General features: G+C 41.8%; 2 protein-coding genes across 3 annotated transcripts in view; one reads left to right on the top strand and one right to left on the bottom strand.

Moving 5' to 3' along the window:
• The window catches only part of ARHGAP31 (Rho GTPase activating protein 31), a 117,176-nt gene extending 104,009 nt beyond the window's left edge, over positions 1 to 13,167 (top strand). Inside the window, exon 12 of the mRNA XM_068546698.1 lies at positions 1,622 to 13,167. Coding sequence (XP_068402799.1) covers positions 1,622 to 4,060 — 2,439 coding nt within the window. The 3' untranslated portion in view covers positions 4,061 to 13,167. The remainder of the gene's footprint in view (positions 1 to 1,621) is intronic.
• A 1,399-nt stretch (positions 13,168 to 14,566) lies between these two features.
• The window catches only part of TMEM39A (transmembrane protein 39A), a 29,258-nt gene continuing 17,799 nt past the window's right edge, over positions 14,567 to 26,025 (bottom strand). The window contains exons 6-9 of one of the 2 annotated variants that reach the window (XM_068546699.1): positions 20,727 to 21,075; positions 19,759 to 19,946; positions 17,645 to 17,765; positions 14,567 to 15,035 (exon numbers count right to left, since the gene is read on the bottom strand). In XM_068546699.1, the coding sequence (XP_068402800.1) occupies positions 14,802 to 15,035; positions 17,645 to 17,765; positions 19,759 to 19,946; positions 20,727 to 21,075 (892 nt within the window). In that variant the 3' untranslated portion in view covers positions 14,567 to 14,801. Of the gene's footprint in view, positions 15,036 to 17,644; positions 17,766 to 18,634; positions 18,816 to 19,758; positions 19,947 to 20,726; positions 21,076 to 26,025 lie in introns of those variants that run through there. The other variant, XR_011074321.1, reaches the window with a different exon arrangement.

The raw sequence follows: 26,025 nt of genomic DNA, 5'->3' as shown, positions 1-26,025 counted from the left end.
GGGATGGCAATTAGAAGGCTAGTCTGTGGCAGACCAGGCGAGAAAAGATGGTGGCTTAGACTAGAGTGGGGGAACTGGGGATAGAAATGGAAGGCTTTCAGAGCTATTTGGAAGGTCGAGTGAATAGGACTTGGTGAAGGATTGGATAAGGAGTGAGGGAGAAGGAAGAATCAAGGACAACCCATGAGTTTCTGATCTGAGCAAAACATGCACTATGGTCCACTTAACTGAAATGGCAGACTGGGGGTGGAGGGGAGCTTAGATGTTCATTTATTCATTTAAATGTATTGTTTCTTAGTAAGAGATCAATAATGTAGGAGCTGCAGAGAGTAAAGAGATGCCTCTGCCCTGAAGGAGGGCACAGTCTAGTAGGCAAAATGGAAATGTACACAGATAAATGCAGTATAGTAGAATTAGATCTCAAAAATACCCCTGCCTTCTGACCAAGTAATCCTACTCCTGGAAAGTTATCAGAAGGAAATAAAAGAAAACAATGAATCCATTTAAATTCACAGACCCCTTACTGAGCAATTACTCACAGTATACCAGGCATCATTTGGCCTTGAGGAATCAAAGATGGATGAACACAATTCCCGATCGAGGAACTCACAGTCCATTGGGAAAGATAAGACAAGCATCCAATTAACTGTAATATGAAATGACATGTGATCAGAGCCAGGGGAGAAGCGATGTCAGGTGGGTAGCACGTCAGACTTCCCAGAAGGGCCGTCCGCCCCTCGGGATAGAAGTGCCTCCCCAAACTGCTTCTCCTCGGGACAGAATTAGGCCTTGAGATAAGAAACAAAAGGAACTGAAGTTTGCTTCCCTGGCCCTGACCAGGCCTCCCTTCATCCCTTTCCTTTCTGCAGCTGTGGGCTTTGTGTAGGGAAAGGGAGGGGCCGAGGAGGGCAAAGAGAAGCTGGGCTTGAGGGGAGACAAGGACAACAAATAAGACGGAGCAGGAGGCACCCATCACAGTTAACAGCGGTTATCTGTGGGCAGTAGGAAGATATCATTTTGCTCTTTTTCATCCTTCTTTCTTTTAATATGTATCCAATCTTTTTTTCCATGTGGAATATGTATTTCTTTGGTAATAAGAGGGGAGAGCTATCTTTATTTATTTGGAAAGCAGGTGTCAGGACAAGAGTTAACATTTCATTCCACTGGGAGACTCTCATTCTTGTGAGCCATCGGGTCAACCTGAGGTTATATGAGATCAGGGGTTGGTTTGTTTTATTAGGCAACAGTGCACAGGGATTAAGTGCTTATGTTCTGGGGCAGACTGAGCTGGAATTCAATCTTGGTCTGCTGCTGTGTGGCTTCGGTAAAATGTTTAATCTATTTGAACACAGGTCTCCTCATCTCTAAAATGGGAGTAATTACAGTAGTATTTATCTTTTACGGTTCTTGGGTAAATTAAGAAAATACAGTTAATGATGTCATGGCACACGGTAAGCATGAATAAACATCCACAGTTATCACTAACGCTGTATCCTTTGTGTACTGAGGTTAGCGCCGCCAGGCACTGCTCCAGTCCCTACACTCTCCCTGGGAAACAGCGCGGATGTCCGCGCCGAGAGGGTCTTTGGTTCTAAGTAATCAGTTTCTTGATGTTTTTCAGGATGAAGATGATCCGGCCAACGCCCTGATCTGGCCTGAGATTCAACAAGAGCTGAAAATTATTGAATCTGAGGAGGAACTGTCCTCCTTGCCACCACCTGCTCTACAGATCGGCGCGACTCCGCCTATTCTTGAGTCTAGTCCAGGGCCTTTTGCTTCCCCGGAGCCTCCTGGGAGCCTGCCTTGTGGCTCCGCCCCAGCTCCAGTTTCCGCCCCTCTGGAGGAGTGGACTAAGGATCCAACCAATCAGAGCACACAGGGCACTTCCGCAGCAGCCAATAGAGAAAAGTCGGAGACAACCAGCATCCTCCATAGATCCGAGCCTGAAAAGGGCCAGCGCCCAGACCCCGCCAGCCTGACTCCTCTGGAAATGGTTCCATTTGAGAAGTCTTCTCCACAAGCAACAGTGGAGGTGGGGGGCCCAGGGAATCTGTCTCCTCTGCTCCTGTCTGCTCCTCCTCCTCCTCCAACTCCTTTGGAGGAGGCGCCTCCAGTCCAGCTATTGAAGGGTGGCCCTGAGAGAGAAGACTCATCTGGGAATTTGAGAACAAATCCATATATAGATCAGCTGAAGTCCAAAGGCAGCCCTGGGATCCCCAGTCTTCATCAGGGAGAGGAGCCCTCTTCAGAACAAAGTGAAAAGCAAAATTCAAAGAATGCTGCTTCTGAGGGCAAAGGCTCTAGCTTTCCAAGCCCAACCAGGGAGGTTGAGATTTCCCCACAAGGAGAGGAGGATGTAGCCCACTTAGTACAGGAGCCCTCAGACTGTGATGAAGATGACACTGTGACAGACATTGCCCAGCATGGCCTGGAGATGGTGGAGCCCTGGGAGGAGCCCCAGTGGGTGACAAGTCCCCTGCACTCACCCACCCTTAAAGATGTACAAGAGGCCCAGATGCAGGGCCCCCAGGGCCACCGACTGGAGAAGAGGCTTTCTCACAGGCCCAGCCTTCGCCAGAGCCATTCTCTAGATGGCAAAACCATGGTTAAGAGCCAGTGGACTCTTGAGGGTTCCTCCTCCAGCAGCTGTGCTAATCTTGAAGCAGAGAGGAATTCCAACCCTCTGCAGCCCTTGGCAGCCAGGAGCGAGATTACTGGATGGGATGAGAAAGCCATGAGGTCCTTTCAAGAGTTCTCTGGCCTGAAAAGGACAGAGGTTCCTCACAACCAGAAGGGACCAGGTGGTTTGCAGCCCAAATCAGCAGAATCCAGCCCTGTCAGTCTAGCAGAGGGAAAGGAAATGGGGACACACCTGGGGCCACACAACCCTCAAATTGAGCAAGGTAGTGATCCTAGGCCAGAAAACAGCAAGGAGAATTCACCGGGTGTGCAGGACAGCACCTCACCTGGAGAGCATCCCCCAAAGTTACAGCTGAAGAGCACTGAATGTGGGCCCCCAAAGGGGAAAAATAGGCCTTCTTCTCTCAACTTGGACTCTGCCATTCCCATCACTGACCTCTTCCGGTTTGAGAATGTGGCCTCATTTGGTTCACCTGGAATGCAGCTCTCTGAGCCAGGAGACCCAAAGATCACATGGATGACCTCATCTCACTGTAAAGTAGACCCCTGGAGGGTTTACTCCCAGGACTCTCAGGACCTGGACATTGTTGCTCATGCCCTGACGGGCCGCCGTAACTCAGCTCCTGTGAGTGTGTCAGCTGTGAGAACCTCCTTCATGGTCAAAATGTGCCAGGCCAGGGCAGTCCCAGTCATCCCACCCAAGATTCAGTATACCCAGATCCCACAGCCCCTGCCCTCTCAGAGCTCAGAGGAGAGTGGGGCTCAGCCCCTGGAGAGGAGCCAAGAGGAACCCAGCTCAACTGGTGGGACCTCTCAGAAACTTGCCAAAGATGATTCTCTCTCCTGCTTGGAAAGCCCGAAGGAAGAGAAACCAAAGCAAGATACAGGAGCCATTGAGTCCTTACCAATGGATGCCGCTGCATCTCGCATGTGCGAGGGATCCACCCTTTCTCCAGAACCAGGTTTAGTTAACCTGCTTTCCACTCAGGATGCAGTAGTGCAATGTAGAAAGCGCACATCAGAGACAGAGCCATCCGGGGACAACCTTCTTTCTTCAAAAATAGAGCGACCATCAGGGGGTTCTAAGCCTTTCCACAGGTCAAGACCAGGAAGACCTCAGAGCCTAATCTTATTCAGTCCTCCTTTCCCCATTATGGACCACCCACCCCCCTCATCTACAGTGACAGATTCCAAGGTCCTGCTGTCCCCTATCAGAAGTCCCACCCAGACAATTTCCCCTGGCCTTCTTTGTGGGGAGTTGGCAGAAAACACATGGGTCACACCAGAAGGGGTTACACTTAGGAATAAAATGACCATCCCTAAGAATGGCCAGAGACTGGAGACCTCAACAAGCTGTTTTTACCAGCCCCAGCGGAGATCAGTGATTCTGGATGGCAGAAGTGGGAGGCAAATAGAATGACATCAGTTCACCTGATGGTGTCTGAGAAAATGTCATGATTCATCTGGAAGTTATTACAGAGGCAACTTGCCTTTATTCCAGGCAGAGGTTATCCGATAAGTTTGGGCTCATTTTGGCCTCTTCTCTTTCTTCAGCCTTTTGACCATTTATTAATTAGGCCATTTGCCAGAAGAGAGGTCAAGGGAAGGACCAAGAGATGACATTTAAATAAGCCTATTTGAGCAGGCAGGGAAAAGTCAGGTTAGGGAAAAGGATGAAATGCTGGCCTCCAGTGATATTTGGGGCTTATAAGTTGCATCACTCCCCCATTGCCATTATCTAGTACTGTTGAGAGCTGGATGTGATAATGTCTTTTGAAAGAAAGAGAAATCCTTTGCCTGTGTTGGAAAATGTTGCTATTGAGGTTTGAAGGCCTCCTATTTACTTCATGCTTTTTAATGCTCTTTAAAGCATGTGTTCTTTTAGACCAGTTTTCTGATAAGCTTTGTAAAAGTGTACTATCCAGAGTAGAAGCAGGTTTGGAAATGCAAACTAATGTACACTTAGACATCCAAGTGGGTGAATATAGCCATGCTTTCCCTGGAATGCTTTCCCTGCAGATCTATCCCAGATGGCTCCATATACCAGCATAGAAAATCAGAATCTATACTCAAGAGCAAACTCTGAGACTGGCACAATCCAAGAAGACTTTCTGGCTCTGGCTTTTTATTAATTTGGGACTCCAGCTGCCACGATCCTGCCCTGTGATTTATAAATCCAGTAGTCGGGCAGGGTGGGGGCTGGGCTGAGGGTTACCTCAATGAAATGTGCTAAATCTTCATTTAGTATGAGATAGTGATCTGCTCTCCTTCCAATATCAGAGTTCACGAACAGATTGTCATCATAGAGAAAAGCCTCACACGCAGGCAGAACTACACTCCAAACGTTAAGTGTTTAAATCGGTGGGACTTTCGCAGAAAACACCTCTAGCTCAGTTTCACTCTCCTTCCACGCTAGGCTGGGACCAGAGTACCGGAGAGGATAAGGGGGGAGCCCTAGAAGGAGCGGGAAGAACGCTTGCAGGGTGGCCATCACTCCCGCTTGGTGAGAGCTGCCCTTCTTGAAAATGTATTTCATTTTAGCCAGTGGGTGCCTTCCTTCCTCCCTCCCCCTCCATTGGTCAAGAGCAGATTTGAGGCACCCCTCCCCCTTCCATAATCCCCCTCATCCAGCACCCACCCCAGGCACTCAAATTTGCTCTTCTCCTGTCTATATGCAAGGAGAAGCAATAAACCAATCTGATTTTACTTCAGTTATTTAGAACTTCAAATGGTTCTTTCCTTTTCTGCTGGAGAGAGGAAGGAGAATTAACATAACCTGCTGGCAGATTTTTGGTGCTCTTCCAAAAAGGGCTTCACAGGAGCCCTTCTCAATGCAAAACCCATCAGGGTATCAACACTTTCAAACCTTCTAAGACAACTACCTTGTTTGAGAAACAAAGAAAGATAGGACCTATTTTTAGCTTTATGCACCTCTTCTCAGGTTCAAGCCTGGCTGAACTCTGTCCAGAAGCTCAATCGCTGCAGACATTCCTCTAAGAGCTAGCAGTACCTCTGGGCAGGCCTCACAACCAAGGCTGGCAATGGGCTGGGTAGGGGCTGAACTGAAGTTACCTCCTGCAGTGAGAAATTGGAAGCTGATGTCCTGCAACAGATACACATCCCTCTCTCCCTTCTTCCCTGATAACGCCTTACAGAGAGTTTTGAAATCTTGTCCTGTACCTTTTAAGCCAGTGTCTGTGACAGAGATAAATGGCAAGCCAGCTGACGAGTTCTGCTCTCAGAGGGCACTGAGTGAGCAAGGGGAGCAGTTAATAGGCCTTTGGTCAGTGGTTTCTGCATTGGGTGAGCAAGACATTGGACCAACAGCCAAGGAGATGTAAACCCATAAGAAAAGCCCTAAGGTATAGCATTTTTCCCCTAGGCAAGAAAGGTAAAGGAATATAGTGGTGCCAGATGAGGAAAGCCGTGTTCAGGAGATCTGAAAAGTACATTTCTGCCTTATCAGAAAATGTGGCAGACAGGCTTTATGTCAATATCAGTACACTGTGGTGTCTACATTTTGACAAAGACCATGTTCCAGTTAGGATGTGAGAGAGGGAGGGAACTGCACTTTGCTTCACCATCAGAACTCTGAGCCAAGTAATGAAATATTTAAACTATTTTATGATTATTTAAAATTTTTGTAACACTTAGAGGATATATTTTTATTTGAGGATAGACTGAGAAGCCACCATTTACATATTAACAAGTGAGTTCAACTTGAGGCACCGATGTAGACTAAATGGCTGCCATGTTCCTTAGACTCTGACATCTTTCATTTGTAGCATCATCTTCAGAAGTGTGAGTGTGTGGATGTCATCCACATGTCATCACACACACACAGTGTGTGTGACAACTGTCTGGAGATATTCCCTACGCTGAGCTTTCCCAGCCAGAAGGCCCTGGAAGCTGACTCACCTTCTTGGTCAGTGTCCTGCTGCTAAAGTATGGACCTCTCCATAATCATAAACTTCCTGTGAGCTGGGGCCAGCCTGGCACTGATGAAATTCCATTCCGTGACAAGGAAAACTCATTACGTTTTCCCCTTGAAATTGTTCCCCCAAAATCTCCTGAGATTACCTACTTGGTCATCCACTTGGGACTGAAAAATGAACCCCCTGAGAATGGCTGGATGGAAATCAGACTGCCTGCTTCCATCTAGGGGAAGGAGAGAAGAGGTGCTGCTATTTATAGGAGGATCTACATGGTGCCCTAGAAAGGGCTACAGAAACAAATTCTCAACAGGCACCTTCGAATCAACTATGAGTCATCAAAATGGGGGTGGCTGAATTTAAAGTGAAATGCATGCATATTCTAATGTTTCTTTCAGTGTTAATGGTTGCCTAAGAAGATAATAACCTATATTTATTGGCAAAATGGTCCTCCCAGGCCAACCTTTTTTTTTTTTTCTTTTTTGCCAAAATGTAGCAGGTAAAGGGAATTTAGTTTTTATTCTCTGCTTCAAATGGAATACGAAGGGGCCTGATCAAAAACCCCATTAAGACACTGTTAGCCTAATCTAAGCCCTAAAATTCAAAATATTGGCCAAGGCAAAATTCTGAATTCTGGGGAGATTTAAAATGTAAACATCCTCCTCCTCAACAGACAATATTTATGAAGAGCTTAGTAATATTGCACTGGGTACCTCAGAACTCTGAAATTCTTGAAGAGTCTAATGAAAAAGGGGAGAGGGATGGTAGCAAATCAAACAGCCTATAAGCAACCAGGAGCAAGATCTAGAACCATTAAGTTACCAAATGAAAGCAGCAGGGGAAAACAGGTAGCAACTTAGCATCTTTTAATATGATTGCTAATAGTGTTCAAGTTACCTACTGACTTTAATCAAATTAAACACAATTACAAATCCAGTAGAAGGTACTAGGAAGACATTCAGGTGTTGAGAATTTTGCTTTGATCACTTAAAAACTTAGAGAGTGGTAACTAAGAATAAATAGTTCTGAGGTTTTGCATGGTCTTAATTAGTTTGGCTGTGAAGTCTTGTTGGATCTCAGCAAATGAGCCAGGTAACATCAGGGTTCCATACTCCTTGAGAGGGGGTTTTAGACACTTCCATCATCACAAAATGGGTTAACTCCTGTTGATGATGAAGTCATAGGTCCAAGATAAATTGTTAGTTTCATGTCTAATGTTTAGCACATGATAATCACATTTGCCTAAAGTTGGGTGGGTCAGTCGATTGTCTACACAGGCCTTGTGTTCTGCCTGAAGAGCTACTGGGAAACCTAAGATTCATTTGTCTGGGATTGGAATGGGAGAGGTTCAGCGTAGGTCCAATTCCCACCAGGATTGATTAGGACCACATTCTACCATGGCCTGTCCTATCTGATGACAACATGAATCTTGGGGTTAAATGTTGCCAGGAGTATGATTTCAGGCATTTCCAGCAGGAAGGTCAGTTCAAAATGTGGAATGACAAAGCATGTGTCCTCCTTCATCAACACCTTTCCTAGCAAAGTTAGACCAGAAGAGGGAGCAAGCACCTTTCCAAGCATGGAGAGGAATGGGAGATGGTAGAAGGGTGATTGCCTAAGATGAGGGTAAGTCCAGAGAGTATAAAATTGGGGCCACCACTGATCAACTGGCACACAGTAGATCATTTAGTAGCGTTGAAGTTCATGAGCAATGCAGGGGTCACTTCTATGAGGATGAAGGAGGATGTAGTTACATATAAGAAACCTATGAAATACAGAGCCATGTGTTTTACTAGATGAATCACAATGCTTTGCATTAACTTAATGCCATAGTACTTCCTGGCTTATAATTCTGTAAGGTAAAGCACTTTCTCAAAGGAGTCTATTAGAAAGCCACATGATTTCAGCTGTTTGTTGAGCTTGACAAATATGTTTCCAAAGATATAATCAAAATGTTTTTCTATTGATTAAAAAAGCATAAATATTAAACCTATCCTTAGAGACATTTAAGTGTAATTAAAACAGATTGTTATGCTTTAAAAATGTACTCTAATAAATGATATAAAGCATAATGCTCATGACGGCACTATGAACTAGAGGACATGGGATCAGCAAAATCAATAATAGGAAAAGTGGACTTTATGCATTCAGGCTCATTGTTCTACTTTGTTGTTTGATGTCATTTTTTATTACTTCAAGGTTTGGTCTCCTCACAGCAAAAGTCCTGATCGTTTGCTTCAGTAAAATTTTCTTGCTTTGTTATTTTACATCTTAATAATTGTCAAATATTTGCAACTTCACTCTCTTACTGTTGCAATCATACATGTCACCCAAGATACCCAGTATAAATCAATGGATGTTGTCATGAAAAATGAGAAGGAAAAAAAGCTATTACTTCTCAAAACTCCACAGCTTAAGGAGTTACGTGGGTCTACCTGCAAAGATGTGAACTCAATTTTTCTATTTCTTGAATTAGTCAGGGAGGACTATTTTTTTCAGTGATTTTTATTAATGGTGCTCTGAGGGAAAAAAAGCAAAAGTTTGCTATCCTGGCATATATTATCACAGAAGGGGGTTGGGGGAGGGGAGAGGCACTCAGTGAGTTGAAATGACAGGCCCTTAAAAAAACAATCATACAGCCTAGGCTCACAACTTGGTGATATTTGCAGTGAAAAATATTGTTGCCAAGGGTATTAAAATTCTAGCATTTCGGCAATATTCTGTTTAGAACTTTACACCACTCAGGCCTGCTCTTGTTCCTTCACTGCTGCCATAAATGCCCTTTATCCTATATACTCCCAGATCCCCACTCCTCTGTTTCTCTGAGTGAGCCTACCACCCTTCCCCCCTGCCAAACTGAAAACACACAGTTCCCCTCACTCCTAATCTTTCCTCCAGTTCCTCTAGAGCCCTTCTCTCCTTGAATCTCTTCACTGAACGTTGCCTCCACTCCTTAGACTTCAGTAAAACTTGATACTCACCTGAGGACACTTCTTTCCCTGCCCATTTCTCCCACATTACACAGACTACAAAAAGCCCAGAAATTTTATCCAGTTTCCCACTCCTGCTTATGCACCATTTCTTCCCATCTCATGCAAAAATCTCATTACTAAAATTTATGGCATCCAGCTATTTTACCTTTTCTGTTCTTTGTAGCCATGATGTAGTCCATGTGCCAGATTTCCCAGGCTTTGGCACCAGGCTCCCTGTTTCCTCTCTACCTCCTGTCCCATCGTCATCCTGGATGACTTCAACATTCCTGAGGAAAACTCATCCTGCACCCTTGCCACAGTTGCTTACAGCTTTTGCCTCTACTGAATTTTGACCATTTGCTTCCAGGGTTACACATCAGGCTGTTTCATAACCCAGAACTCTTATGATCCTGAACTCCCAATATTCTTCTCAGAACTCCTGTCTTTGCTCCTTTATTCCTTCTACTTGCTCAAGATCACTAATGCCTGACCCAGCCCTGCTCTTTCTGATGGCCAGCACCCCCACCAGACTTCATTCTTCTTCCCTAGCCTTTCCAGACCCCAAGGTGCATCAGCTCAGCTGTTCTCATAACTCCCTTGGCCACTAGTCCTTCAGCTATACCTGCTTGGCAAACCTACAAACCAGGACCAGGACTCTTACCACCCATCTTACTACCCTTTTACTGTGTCTATTGAGTTAGACTACAGAAAATCATAAAACCATGATGAAAGCCTTTGTAAATTTATGGCTTACCACCTCAGCAGTGGCCTCATTCCCAAAATTCACAAAGGCTATTCCCCCTCCCAGATGGACCACTCCTTCGAAAACATAATTGCTTCTTACTTCACAAGTTCATGCTATCAGATACACTGCCACTTCCCTTATTCATATGTATGTCCCTAAACTTTCTAACTCAGGAGAAGTGCTATTCCTCTTCCAAACGGCTCCTTCTTCCCAATTCACTACTCTGAACCAACTGCAACCTGAGCTCCACCCTCACTGCTTCATTAAACTTCTCTTGCTAAAGTTACCAGTGGTCTCACAATCAAATCCAACAGTCGATTCTTAGTCTCTTGACTTACCTTTTATATTTGATACTGTAATCATTCCTTTCTTGAAACTCTAATTCACCTCATCTCTTGGACTTCCATTTCCTTAGTCTTGTTCACTTGAAAGCTTCCTCTTCCTCTGCCCTTAAATGTTGTTATTCATCAGAATTCTGTCCTTCCTTTTTCACTGTACATACTTCCCCTACATTATCTTATTCATGTCCGTGGCTTTTTCTATCACACAATGGTGACACCCCACCCACACTTTTCCCATTTTCTCTTACATGGACTTTTTAAGTAGTTGGCTAACTGGTCTTGCTGCTTTAAGTCTCACACCCCCCCCATTCTCCAAACCTATCTTACATATTGCTGCCAAAGTTATCTAATACAGGATAGTGGTTCTCATCAAAATCCCCTGGAGAGTGTGTTCAAACAGACCTCTGTATTCATCCAGAGTTTCTGACTGTTAGGCTTGGGTTAGGGCTTGAAAATTCCCATTTCTAACAAGTTCCCAGTTAGGTGATGGCCGATGCTGCTGGTCCAAAAATTACACTTCCAGAACCCTTGACCTGAGAACTCTTTGGGTCATCGTAAGTCCTCGGCTTAAAATCTCTCATTAGATAGCTTCTGTCTACAAAAGGCCCCAGCCTTCTGTCCACTTAAGAATTACCTGAAGTGCTTGTGAAAAGTATGTATTACTGGGCTTCACCCTCAAGATTCTCACTTAGTAGATCTGATGCAGTGCCCATGGATCACTCCTTTGACAATCTGTGGCCTACAAGATAATAAAAATCCAAACCACTTAATGTGGAACTCGAGTCCCTCTGTAACCTATTCCTTGCCTAGCTCTTTAGCATTATTGAACTATTAGTTAAAAACTTAGTGCAAATCTATGCGAGTTGTTGCCTATTCTGTTCACACTGCATGAGCCCTCCCTCCCTCTCTCATCTCTGTGGTAAACTGGTGCTGCTTCAAAATGCATCATGTGTGTTACTGACACAGTGAGGCGTTCCCTGACACTGCAGCTTCCCAGCAAAGTTGATCATTTTTCTTCATTAATTCTGTCTCTTGCATATACTTCCTTGACTGAGCACATTCGTGTTACAATTATTGATTTACTTTTTTGCCTTCTAGTAAATGTGCTCTGAACATGAGTATCTCTGGCACTCAGCAGTGTCTAGCACATAGTAATTGCTCAGTAAATAGAAATGAGAGGGGTGGTGTGGAGGTAATTGACAGGGAGGGGAGGGACAGCAGCTTAGGGAATAAAACATGGAATCAGGGTAAACGGGGTATTGAGGAACGTTTCCATCATGCTAATAATGCCTGTGAACTACCCTCCTCTACTCTGATACATTTACTCACCTTAAGCCACCCAGACAACTGGTCAAGCATCTTCTTTCCTTTTCCAGTATCCCAAGTTCACCTAACTGATCTTTTGCTATACCATTTTTTCCACACACCATTTCCCAATATTTAACAATTACAAAAAAAGGCCATTCTTTAACGGGCATGCGTCTCCCCCCTATCACTAAACAAAGATGGTGTCCTTTATATCACATGATCCCTAAGTAATAGGATACACAGGTAACTAGTAATTCTTCTCTCCCCCATCTGAATGTGGCACCTACAAATGTCAGCTAAAATGGGTAGAAGCATGATGAAATGAAGGGTTTTATCTCCCTGATGCTGTCATATCTGGAAGGAGAAGGGGGGCATTTTGCAATTCCTTTAGTCAAAATTAATTTTTATTTATTATATTCACTCATTTGTTTGGCCAGGTTGGCATCTGGTCCTCCTGTGCTACTTCTTTAGAATATGGCCAAGACAGGTCAAACCAGAAGGGGGAATCATGTCAGCTTTCAAGACTAGTCTATTATCTCTAATAACAGACTAGTCTATTATTAGCCCAGTTATCTGGGCTACTTTTCATGTCAGAACCAATCTGGGGCCATCGTGATGAGACATCTTTATGCCCAGGCCACCCATTTTGCTCTTAGCTGTCAAGTAATCTCACTAAAATATTAGCCAAAAGAAGCATATCTTCAAGACCCTAAGGAAAGAATATTGAGATGGCAGCTTTCCCACCTTCCCCCACTCAAGAACCACCATATTTAGGCTGAACCACTTTACAAAAACAACCAACACACTGGTTATCTTGTTATTTTTCCAATGTACCAAAATTATTCCCACCTGAGGGCACTCACTTTGCTGTTACTGTAACATGGAATTCTCCTCAGTCTTGCTTCATCTGATCTTTGCTCAAAAATCATCTCCTCGAAGATGCCTTCTAGGGACTTCCCTGGTGGCACAGTGGTTAAGAATCCTCCTGCCAATGCAGGGGACATGGGTTCGAGCCCTGGTCTGGGAAGATCCCACATGCCACGGAGCAACTAAGCCCGTGAGCCACAACTACTGAGGCCCGTGAGCCACAACTACTGAAGCCCGTGCACCTAGAGCCCGTGCTCCGCAACAAGAGAAGCCACCGCAGTGAGAAGCTCACGCACCACAGCGAAGAGTAGCCCCCGCTCGCCGCAACTAGAGAAAACCCGGGCGCAGCAACGAAGACCCAGTGCAGCCAAAAATAAATAAATAAATAAATAAATTTATTTTAAAAAAAAAGATGCCTTCTAGCAATGCCATTCCTAGCACTTTCTATTTCCTTGCTCTGTTTTTAATTTTTGCTTTACCACACCTATTGCTACTATCAGGAGACATTAAATTATATATGTTTGTTTACAGCATATCTTGCACCCCCCCGACCCCCGCATGGTAAGCTCTGTGAGGTAGGGCCTTTGCTTTTCTCACTCACTGCTATATCCCCAGTGCATAAAATAGTGCCTGGTGGTCAACACGTATTTGGTTGAATGACCGAATACACTCAGATTGACTGCCAAATAATGTAACTTAAAAACAAAAAAAGTGTATCCATCAAAATATTTAAGGAAACAGTGGTTACACATAGCAGTCACCTTGGGTAGCTGTACACACACCTACTCCTCACAATGCTGCCTTTGCTGAAAACCTGTTGGGAACCCTTCTGCAAGAACTGTTTTCAGAGCCAGTTTATGAATTACGTGATTTTTTTTTTTTTTTTACTTCATAAGCCATATTGTGTTTCAGTGTAAAAAAGCCAAAGTGAGCACAGAAAACACATGAGAATGTATTTCAGGCTCTCAAGACAAGGCCTCAGAAATTTAGATGACTAGTGACATGAACTGACTAAGTATATCATCTCTCAAGAAAATGGACTGAAACAGACATGAAGGTTCTGGAGTACAAAATTAAAAACACACAGATCAAACTACCTGAGGACAAAAAAGTAAATTCTCATATTTCACTTCTGCTTGTAACTCTAAACATGCCACTGTAGGAGGGTTGCTGCTAGACTGCATCCATTCCTCCAGTTACTTGGTGTCTTCAACCTGCCCAGACCCCAGCCCAGGGGATCTGTGCTCATCTTCTCCCACTGATCTAATCACACACCAGCTCCTTCATAAGTTTGGGCACTCTATTCTGTCCTAAAAAGTATTCTTTCAAAACAGCTAACAATAAAAGGAAAATCTTTACAAGCAAAAGAAGTGAAAGAACAGGGAAAATGAGAACAATATCCTGTTTCAGGGTAAGAGCTTACACCAAAGTATATTTAAATGTCATACGGCAGATAGAACGCTGAGTTCCTACCTTAGAAATGCTTCCTCCCAGTAGGCAGCAGCAAAGAGAACCCCACCAGGACGAAAACCCACTTTTGCCCCATGCATTCCAATACTATCTGCCAGTCAAAAAAAAAAGACAATGAGTGCTGTCAGGCAACTCCACTGATCTCTTTCTGCAGCAATAAGGCCAGCTAAGGACTAAAGATAATGAGAAAGACTGGAAGGAAAGCAGACACACAAAAGGTACTCTGTCAAGTGATATATGAGATGTGTTCATAAGTGAATGAGTTATTCCAGAGCCATACAAACAAATCAATCTCTTTACTGGAGAGGCACACCTCTCCTCTGTATATTATTCAAATATACTAACACATGAAAGATCACATCATCTTGTTTATGGATACATTTAATGTCCCTTGCCCTTCCCACCTTTCAAAACATAATAGTATACAAAATATAAAATATCTTAAATATTTATAAAAATCGCAAGAAAAAAATAGAACGTATGAAAATATTTTTATCTGAGTTCTCCCTCATTGTTGAGAGGCAGCTTAGTTTGCCTTGAGTTCATAATTATTGAGTGGATAGGAGTATGCCCTGCCTAATACTATTCTGTCCCGGAGGAGCTTAAATAAAACATAGTAGTTGCAGAAGAGGATGAGAGCCATGGAAAGTGTATGGTTCCACTTCTCCGACCGCAGCAAGGAATAGAGCTGGTAGAAGACAACACTGCCCTCAATAAGGATAAGCAGATTTAACAGCCTTAATGGACGATGAAACAGGAACTGTAAGGAAGTTAAAAAGCAAAATGTTATTTCATAGAAAAGACTGCAGTTATTCTCACATTTTTCTTCTAAAATCATTTCATATTTACAGGCTCCTATGTGCACCAACAAGCAGATCTGCTTATTGAATATCAATCAGGCTATTTCTTGCTATAGAGACCCAAACCCTTTCTTTTTTCCTCAAGGAATAATGAAATACATCTTATTTCAACGCCCCTGAGACATGAAAAGGGATTATATCCAAAAGAACTCTGCCTCAAAAATTTTTCCTAGATTTTATCTTCGGTGTATATTTTATTTGAGATAACCAAAAGTATATTTATTTATCTAAGACAGGGGCTGGATAAAGGACCAAATGGGAAATATTTTAGACTCTCAAGTCAAGAGACAAAAATTGAGGATATTATATATAGGTAACTCATAACCACTTAAAATGTAACTGCTTAAAAATACAAAAATCATTGTTAGTTTGTGGGCTGGTCTAAGATATAAACACCTACACTAGACAAGTCTGCAGGGGGCAGTGGTAATATAAGTTGAAATATCAATAATTTCTTAATTTTTTTCTTAAACTGTTACCCACCATGCTGTCTCTTTTATTTTGTTCAGTTTTTCTGGATATTGAAAAGTAGGGTGAACAAAGACAGAACAATGAGGAAGGAAGGAAAAATTAGTCAGAATTAGAGTTTGGCTAAAAACAGACCTCACTGTTTTCATTCCCACCAAATTCTTCAGTCTAAGAGGCTAAATCCTGGTTGACTAACAAAAATGTATTATGAATAGGAAGATAGAGGTCAAAGATTGCAAACTGTGGTCATGGTAGTATATCAGATCTAAAAGAATAATTTAGACCACAGGACTCGAATCTGAGAATAAAACCAAATCATCATGACAGCTCTGAAAGGTAACTGGGTTCTCAGGATCCTTCTGCGGGAAAAAGAACATGTTTAACCTGCGTTTTATTACATGATCTCCAGTAATATCATGTATAAAATTGGTTCAGAATTAACATTCTAAAAAAAAAAAAATTAGGCAATTTCAGATTCTGTGGCAATTATAACAATTATAATTAAATGTGCAGGTAAGCTATAAACTGAATGAGTAAAAATGTGAGGACAGCCAGAGCTACAGGTAATAGGCACATTTTAAGTGAGTGTTCTTAAACAGTGTGCCTAAGAATCATTTCCAAATATGCAAATGCTGCAAATTCCTAGGATCCTTCAGAGATTCTGACTCTAAGTGACCCAACCACCACTTTGAGAAGCACTGATTTACTTTGGTCACGCAAAATCAGTAATAAGTTAATTTCCTTAATCTTTCTTCTATGGATTCCACCTGATTCTTCAGCTGTCCAACACTATCAAGGAAAATACTTATATTTCAAGCAGAAAATTTTAATAAACTATCTAGTTACTGTAGGTTTCCAGGGGACTGCAAGAGCCAACAGATGTCCTTAATGGCCTGTGGAACTCAGCTGGCTGAATTAAATATTCTGTGTAGAAACCAAATGCTTATGTAGTTGTAACCTAAGTCCACTCCTTCATCTTAAGGCAATCCCACAGGAGTCTAGGAGGTTATGGTATTTCCCTCATTCAAAGGCCTTTCACCTTGCCCCACCCTCCCCTACCATGTTATTTACAAGCATTCTGCCCAGATGCAAGTTTCCAGTATTTAATTAAAAGGCTCTTAGTTGCAAACACCCGCAGAACCAGAAAATCCAAGTACCCTCATAAGGAACTGGGAGGGATGGAGGGAGGGATGGGAGGGAGAAAGGGATTCAAGTATCTAAAAAGTAAATAAATAAATAAAATCTCCAATTCTTTTTCAGAATATGATCTCCATTCAAAGGCAATGCACTGCACTATGTACATTTTTACTAAAAACAGTTCCCTGCATGTACCTTCTTTTCCCCACTCCCATTAATCAGCTGGCCTTTCTCTTATAAGTAAATACATTTGCCTCCTAGAGCCAGAATTTCTGGAAAAGTGAAAGATCAAATAGAACATAACCCAAGGTGTAAATTCAAATGGAACAGAAGCTGGATTTAGTAGGTGTCTACTGCTTTTTCCTTTTAAACTTTTAAACCTTTTTTCCTTTTAATCCAAGAGCAGGTAAAAGGCCACACACAGATCATGGCATTTGCCTGAGTTTCAAAGGGGAAGTCAAAGTATTTTAAGGAGATGATATATATGACAAATACCAAAAAATAAAACCATCACATTATTACTGTATTAAATATTGCTTAAGGATACACAGATATATTATAATAAGGACACCACTAAACCAAACTATTACAAATAAAAGTTGTAAGATGAAAAAATGGAAGTCTTAACTAATTGTGTACTTGTTTCAAGTAATACTAGACTCAACAAATTCCAATGTAACTAGAGAAACCAGTCAAGCTATTAAAGTTGAGATATAGGTATTTCACCTTCAATCTGCCTTTCAGAAGATATTTCCAAAGGACAGAGACCATTATAGTAGTAAAATAATTACCCTGTCTTAATTTCCTAGTACGTGCTACACACTGTGCTATATGCTTACACACAGAGCAACCTCCTAACACTTACTCCTAAGCTTATGTTTGAAAAGAAATAAGCGGTACTTGCATAAAAGCGGGCATGGGATACGTCTGAAGGCACCGCCACGTTGTAAGGCCCCATGGCTCTATATAAGCACCTGCTGTGTCGCACCAGCACCCCTTGAGGCCATATTGTATTTTCTGACCAACTAAGGGAGAAAGAAATGCAATGTTAGCCTATTGGCAATTACAGATAAGACAGTGTCTGGCAAGGCCAGCTATGTTTCTATGGAAAGGATTAAGTATTCAAGGCTTCATCTGCCTGAATTCTGAAAATACAGTAATTCCATGGTCAAACTGGAAGCAGTCAAAAAGGATTTATTATAACTTCATTGCTATATAGTAGAGAGAAACTGCAAAGTTAACTCAGTGTCGAAGGACTTAAGAGGCTTAGGAGAACAAGCAGAAATAAATGTGTAAGGAAGGCATCTATGAGCCAGAAAATCCGGTGTAAGCAGGTGGACTGTCACCTCAATCCCAAGTGAGCAGAGCTTATTGGTGGAAATGCTAGAGGGAACAAACAAGAAGAGAGAGTGGATGGTAATAAGAGTAGTGGAGAAATTCACACATTATCAAACTAGCACGACATTTACTGCAGAATTATATCCCAAAAAGCTACAGAAAATCTATTCATTTATCACACACTTCAAATGCTTCATATATGTGAGAAGCTATACAGAAGAACACAGAGACACACAAGGTACCGACACACAGACTTTTCTTTTTACCACTTTCTTGGGTTTTTTTTATAGAGGTTTCTCTAGGAAAAAGAAGTTATGGAAGAAGCTTCATTCTTTCCAGCACCAACGTAATGGAGTTGGGATGGGGATGGGGATCTTCAGGTTAAGCTTTTTTTTAAAATATCTAAGTTAATTCATCTCTTCCTGATTTTGGAAAGGTTAGTTTCCTAGGGTAAGAACTGGGACAGCATTTTAAATATGTTAAAGAAAAAAAAAATTCTAGCACCCTGAAGCTTTCCCAGTTCAGAAAATGTTCCGTCGGCCTTGCTCACACTTACCAGCATTAAAGTGATGATACACCTCATGGCCATGTGCCATCAGGAGCCTGAAGATGTACAGTACTAGTACTGTGGATTGTATTTTCAATTTTTATTGAAATTTGTCCTTTGCCCACAGTCGGGTTTCTTTTCAGCCTGGCCCAATCTCTTTCAGTTCCTGGGCTTGAAGGCCTGTGCTAATCTGTATCAGACATCAAGGCAAATAATTGAAGGGAGCACTCTGAGGGGGAGGGGGAAGGGAATGTCACCTCAATCTGTCCCACTTAATTAGGAAAGAATTTCTAGGTGACGAGATTTGTGAAATGTTCAAATTATAAAAGGAAGATGAAGATGGTCCAGGTCTGAGAGAGAGGCATGATGAAAGGCTCAGAAGCAAGTGAATAAAAGGGTTCTAAAGTCAGTCATTCTGGACCACAGGGACCATGCAGAGAAATGACTAATAGGGGGACACAATGAGACAATGAGAGGAATACTCAGAAAGAACTCACTTAGGGACAGTTTTCACTTAAATTTAGGAAAAGCAGGGCAACATTCATTAGTGAGTTTAGGAAGAAAAGAAAAACACAAAGATGCAGGCTAAAACAACAACAACAAAACAAACAAAAAACCCAAAAAGCAAAAATAAATAAATTAATTAAAATGCGGGCTAGGAAAATCACTAGAACAAATTTACATTTATTAGAAAGAAAAGATGAGAGAAGCAAATTCCAGCTGCCTAAGTATAAGACAATTAGCTTGCAGCTACTCAGCTGTGGCAATGAAGATGAGAAGATGAATCTCACAGTCGTCTAAAGAAAATTAAAAATATGTCATGACTCTTTGAATTTGGGCAAAGGGTTAGGACTGAAAGAAATCTCCAAGATTATAGCTTGGGAAATAAATTACACATTCTAGAGTGACTGGGGAGTTGAAAGGTAGGAGGCATTTAAGAAGGGACTGGGGATGGTGGTGGAAATGAGTTAATGTCCCCTGCGTTCAGTTTAGAGGGATGATAAGCACCCACGTAGACAAAAACTAAAAATTAAGTGTTCAAAGCCAAGAACAAGAATGACATACAAAGCAAATAAACATGATCAGCAGCATGTAAAAAGGTGTTAAATGGTTTTATCCTCTAACCTACTTACATGTGCTGTGGAGCATTGCTGTAGGACCCATGTTCAAGCTTCTGCCACTTGCCCAGGTGAGCAGCTGATTTATGTAGCAAATCACAGTATTTGGATGGCAGCAGTTGTGTGGTGAGCATGACAAAAGCATTGATCCACACCATAATGAGGTGCTCACATGACCAGCGCATGTCATAGTACTGGGTACTCTGGAAGAGATCAGAAGAGAGAGAAATGATCCATGTACTGGTGAGCAAGACGGCAGGGATGGGTGCGCGTACACACGCCCTGCAGACAAATGCCACTCTGAGTCACACATGCATTTGTTGTCCTCCTGTCTGTGCAGAAAGTTCAAGAGCAGAGTCCTCCAAAATCCTTCAACCTGACTTTCTGGCTGTATGAGTTAGGGTTGGGAGGGAGAGGCAATTATACTTTAAGTGCTTCCTTTCTAGAAGTGAATGATCTCTGTGAATGACCACTCCAGCTGCAGATATGCTTCTCAATGGGTGAAGGAAGGGCACTAAAATGACCCAAAAGATTTTGGGCCCAAGTGACATCCAGATCATTTTTCTTTTCTACTAAAGTAAAGTTTAAAGGTTAGATTAAATTCAAGGAAACTCCTGATAACCATGTTAAGATCAACCACGGTAGGCTGAATTTTACTGAAACCTCAGTCCTCTTAAGCTACCACATACGGATTCTAAGTACAAGTTTATTCTCCCCAGAAACTGGGGGGAAAAAAAAAAATCTTAAAAAAAAAAAAATAAGAAAGAAAAGAAAAGAAAAAAAGAGGGGACCACCACGGGTGCATCACAGATATGGAAATATCTATCCACCAACCAGGTATTGGTGCACTCCAGATGCAGCCGAACTCCACCATCCAGGCTGCCAAAGGGGAGACAGAGAAAAGGGGGATTAAATAAGAAATACCCAGTTTATGTCATTCACACACAAATCCAGGAAGCACATAAAAGCAAGTAACCACCTACCTTCACAAAACACAGGGGGAGAAATGCAACATAGTAGGCACTGAAGAGAGAGTTGAAGAGAACTTCCTTGATTCTGTGGTTGAAATCTGCTTTCAGACATTCTACTTCATTGCGAATGAGGTCTGGAGACAGGGGGCAGCTGTGGCTGGGGATGGGTGTGGCATTATTAAACTGTTCTTTTAGAGACTCCAGCAATAAGGAGAGGAAGTCTTTGGACTTGGCCAAGCCACCCACAGTCGAGGCACCTTCCTCTACCGCCTGGTGCTGAACCATGTAGTTATAGTCTGCAAGAAGAAGTTGAGCTCTACTATCTTGGTGGAAACAGCAGAGAGGAACATAAACACCAAACCTGTAGAAAAAAGGGAGTATGAAAATGAGACCACAGAAGCCACCTAAGATCAGATCATATAACTGTGTTAGTAAAATAGTCATGATTCATCAGAGTGAACGTAGTATAATGGGGACTTTGCTGACGGTAAATTCATTATCTGGGAAGCTCTTTAATTTCTTCCCACAAAGGCAATATATATTCACTGTAGAACAGGAAACTACAAAAAATCACGACAATAGAAATTACCCGGAAATAATCATTTTTATAATTTTTACAGTTGGGTGCACAGACTTTATACTTTTTCTTTTATATGTTTAGCCTCATACAGTATAAACTGTTTTGTATACGGCTGTTTTAACTTTGGGTGTGTGATTATGTAGCGTGTATATATTGAGCTTTTTCTCATGTTGTTAAATATTTTTCTGCAACAATTCTAAAAGGTACTATAGTATTCTCATGTAGCTATACCATAACTTACTTATTTCTCTCTTGTTAGAAACTCAGCCTGTTTCTTACTTTCCACTACCATAAATACCATTGGGATAAGTAACTTCCCACACAGATTTTTGTGTACATCTGGTATTTTTTGAATGGCTTGCCCTTCAAGTTTCCTCTTCTTAGTGAGGGAGCTCCCCTGTGCACCCCCCCCCACCACATCACCCACCATACTCCCACAGGCACTCCTAGTTCCTCTTGCCTGGTTATTTTTCTCCACTGATCATACCACTCCATATATTTTACATGTTTTTTATTTTGGGTTTTTTCCCTTTGGTCTATCCTCCCCTCACTACAACGTAAGCTCCAAGAACCAGAGATTTTAGTCTGCTTATTAGTTCACTGCTATATCCTTGATGCTTAGAATAGTGGCTGAAACATACTAGGCACTAAATAAACACTTGAAGGATTAATGAAAACAATTCTAAAAGTACGATAAATAAATTTTTACAGGTAAAATGACTTGGCTAAAGGACTGAAAATTTGTGAGACTTTTCATAACTTCTTATAGTTGCTCCAACTTTGGTTCCTTAAAAAAATTTTAAACACTTCCCCAAGTCCTCATTAAGTAACTTCCACATTGTAACGTAGGTATGTATAGGTATGTATTGTATTGGGTTGGCCAGAAAGTTCGTTTGCATTTTTCCATGCCATCTTACGAAAAACCAGAATGAACTTTTTAGCCAACCCAATAAATAAAATGGTCATTTCATTGACATAAATTTAGATATTAAAAATAGCAAATAAAAAGACATTTAGTTATAAATTTTATTTTAAAAAAATTAACAAGTGTCACTTGTTCATAGTTCTCTATAGAGGGAGAAAGGATGAGCTTCTTGCTAAGTTAAGAGGATGGTTAGCAGTAGCTCTGGGATCCACTGTGAATGTGCCCTGGAGTAGTAGGATGGGAGGGGGTAAATGCAGAAATATCATGCTAGGATCATAAGCTTGAAATGAGCTTGCCACTCTGTCAATTTCATGTGACCATGTCCAGGCTAGCCTGCCAGAGCATGAGAGACTCATGGAGCAGAGCTCAGCTGTCCTAGCTGCCTAAACTGACAGCCGGTCAATCTCACATATGTGACTGAACCCAGCTAAGATCAGGAGAGTCTCCTGACTTCCAGCTGATCCCAACACATACACAGTAAATACATAGTGTGGTATGCTACCATGGCTCTGTGGATGTTCGTTACAGCATCATATGTCAACAGATAACTGATACAGGGTAACATCAAAGGCTTAGAGCATGGAGAGCTTTGTAAGGTAAAGAAAATGATTCATGAATTTTAGAGGGTTAGTAAATATTTAGACATAAAATTTGTTTAAATTACATGCTTATTTCATTGTTTTATAGGGGTGTGGAGAGCCTCCAAGAATAAGAAAGCTTATTTACAAATCTAAAAAAATGAAAATGTTTGCTAGCCATTTGATGATGGTAATCCTCTTCAGTCTGGCCAAAATATTCCTCAATATATCCATAGTAAGCCTTTCAAGTTAGATAGGGTTAACCTTCTAAATGATTCAACCAGCTATTGTTGATAAATAGAATAACTAAATCATTTGTTTCCAACTCAAACAGCTGAAATATTAATCTAGAAATACAGAAACAACTGATGTAAAATATACACCTTATAAGAAATCTGAATCATGAAAAATAATGTTTATAACAAAGAAAATTCACTCTGTATGAATTGAGTTGATGGGTGTCTTAAGTAATTGTTTAAGGAATTTAATTAGAAACAGAGTACAACCAATAGAAAGACTCTTCCTGCCATCCTTGGCCACACAATCTCTGAGTATGCCTTTATTTTATACTGTCGTTACCCATATAAATTCATGCTTACACCGCAGCACCATAAACAGTATAGAGCAATGGTTCTCAAACTTGAGCTAGCATCAGAATCATCTAGCAGGCTTGTTAAAAGACAAATCCTGAGCCATACTTCCTAGAGTTTCTGCTTCAGTTTGGGGTAGATTCTGAGAATTTCTATTTCTAACAAATTTCCAGGTGGTGCTGATGCTGCTGTTCTGGGAACCACATTTTCAGAACTACTGAATTTAGAGTAGTGGTTAAGACAAGGGCTCTGAATCAGAAAAACCTGAGTCTTTCTCATTAATTGTCTAACCATGGGAAAATTTTTTAACCACTTAATCTGTCTTTACCTATGGCAAAGATTGCTAATTGTCTGCCAATAGCTACTGTTCTCCTGTTTCTTCCATAGCAACAGAATTTTTTGTGTGTGTGAATAGCAGAAACATTTATTCCACCCAGCAAAGTCACTGAAGAAAAGTGAAGTCCCAACACATTTCTTTTGTCTTCTCAGTTATAAATAAAAGAACATGGGCTTCCCTAGTGGTGCAGTGGTTGAGAATCTGCCTGCCAATGCAGGGGACACGGGTTCGAGCCCTGGTCTGGGAAGATCCCACATGCCGCGGAGCAACTAGGCCCGTGAGCCACAACTACTGAGCCTGCGCGTCTGGAGCCTGTGCTCCGCAACAAGAGAGGCCGCGACAGTGAGAGGCCCACGCACCGCGATGTAAGAGTGGCCCCCGCTTGCCGCTACTGGAGAAAGCCCTCGTACAGAAACGAAGACCCAACACAGCCAAAAATAAAATAAATAAATAAATACATAAATTTTAAAAGAACAGGCATTTTATCAAAGAAGACATATACCTGGCAAATGAACACAATAAAAATGTTCAACATTACGAATCATTAGGGAAATGCAATTGGACTATAGTGAGATACCTCTACACACTTTAAAACAGGCAATATTTTTACTACTGACCATACCAATCAAATACTGGTGAGGACTACAGGGGAACTGGAATGCTTCCATACTGTTGACGGGAATGCATAAGGTAACCGTTATTCATTTTAGAATATGAAGCCATATATTCATATGAAGACTTTTATGCACATGTTCATAGTTAGTTTATCTGTGGTGGCCAAACTGGAAACAAACCGCAAAACCCCTTCTGTTATTTTTCAGGAAGAAAATGAACTACTCACACCTGCAACTTAGATGATTCTCAAAATAATTATGCATCATGAAAGAAAAAGACAAATACAAAAGTAAACATTAAGATGCCAATGATATTAACAGTCTAGAAAACACTAATTGAGTGGGAAAAAAAGTAAATCAACTGTAGTTGCCTGGGAGTCCTGGGAGACACGTCAGAAGGTAGACATTGGTGTTGTATGTTTGTTATTATGATGATGGATCCGTGGCTTTACAAGTATTAAAACCTACCAAGCTGTACATTTTAGGTACGTTCATTTCAATGCATACCAACTATACAGCTCAATTAAGTTTTAATAGAAATTGGCTTCACATAAAAATCTGAATCTCTTTTCTGAATCTCCTTTTCAGTAGAACTCTGCCAACCATGGGTTAACTCCATCACCTCTCCTTGTACATGGGAGGGATTCTGTTGCAGTAGCAATGAAGACTGGTGAGCAATGAAAGGTGTTTCCACTTGAGTTATCCAGGAACTCTGCCTGGGTCCTAAAAATCACATGCCTGGACTACACGACTTCCACTCTCATGCAGCTCCAAAATCACTGGTGGTTCTCACAACTGTCCTCATCTCAGGGTGACCTCTGAACCCACCAAAAATTCTGACATCCAGGACTCAACATTAGTCCCACAGAGCCCTGCAGTCTACCCTGGGAGGCCTTGGACAACAATGCAAATTAGACCACAACTGGAGTGAACACTATTCTCTGCCATGATACTATCCCCACTGAGGTATACAAAGTTTGCAACACTCACAAAACCTGTTCCTCTTCATCCGGACAGTCCAATATGGCTCTCAACATCAGTCCAACAGTGAGCAAACACCAAGATGAAAGCGGGCTTAAATAATAGTCTTTATTATGGCATAGAGCAGAGCAAACTGAGGCAGATAGTTTCCAAAAAGGGTGACCTGGAGCTAGAAAAATCCATCCCGAGCATGACATGAGACAATGCCACCAAAGAAGGTGTAAACCTCTGTGAGCCACCAGCAGAACCCAGCCTGGATCTCCATGGTCAAAGGTGGTTAGGTCCTGTCTTAGCCAGCTGATGGAAGAGAATGACAACACCTAAGTGCTCAGCCTATTAATGCTTCACTCCAGGGGATAGGAGAGCACAAAGGTCTACCTACCCTGACCACAGTGAGGTGACTAATGCCCAGTATGGGGATCATAGCAACAGAATTTTTAGTTGAGATACAGCTGCCCTGCTAAAGACTTAATTTTCCAGCCTCCCTTACAATCTATCCTGCTAGGGAGGGTGGAGCAAAAAGATAGCAGAAGCTTGAGTTCTGACACCACGGAGCTATCACAACTATCCGAGATAGCTTAAATACACACTGTGCAGGAGAGAGGAATGAGCTTCTAACTTTTTAAAGCCACAAGCATTTTGGATCTGTTATAGCAGACTAAATATACTACCTCTTGGGTCACTGTGATGATTTCATGAGGTGATG

The sequence above is a fragment of the Eschrichtius robustus genome, chromosome 6 (genome assembly GCF_028021215.1).
Source record: "Eschrichtius robustus isolate mEscRob2 chromosome 6, mEscRob2.pri, whole genome shotgun sequence".
Lineage (NCBI taxonomy): Eukaryota > Metazoa > Chordata > Mammalia > Artiodactyla > Eschrichtiidae > Eschrichtius > Eschrichtius robustus.
The sequence above is the reverse complement of the archived record's forward strand: the minus strand, read 5'-3'. Positions and strand labels throughout refer to the sequence as shown.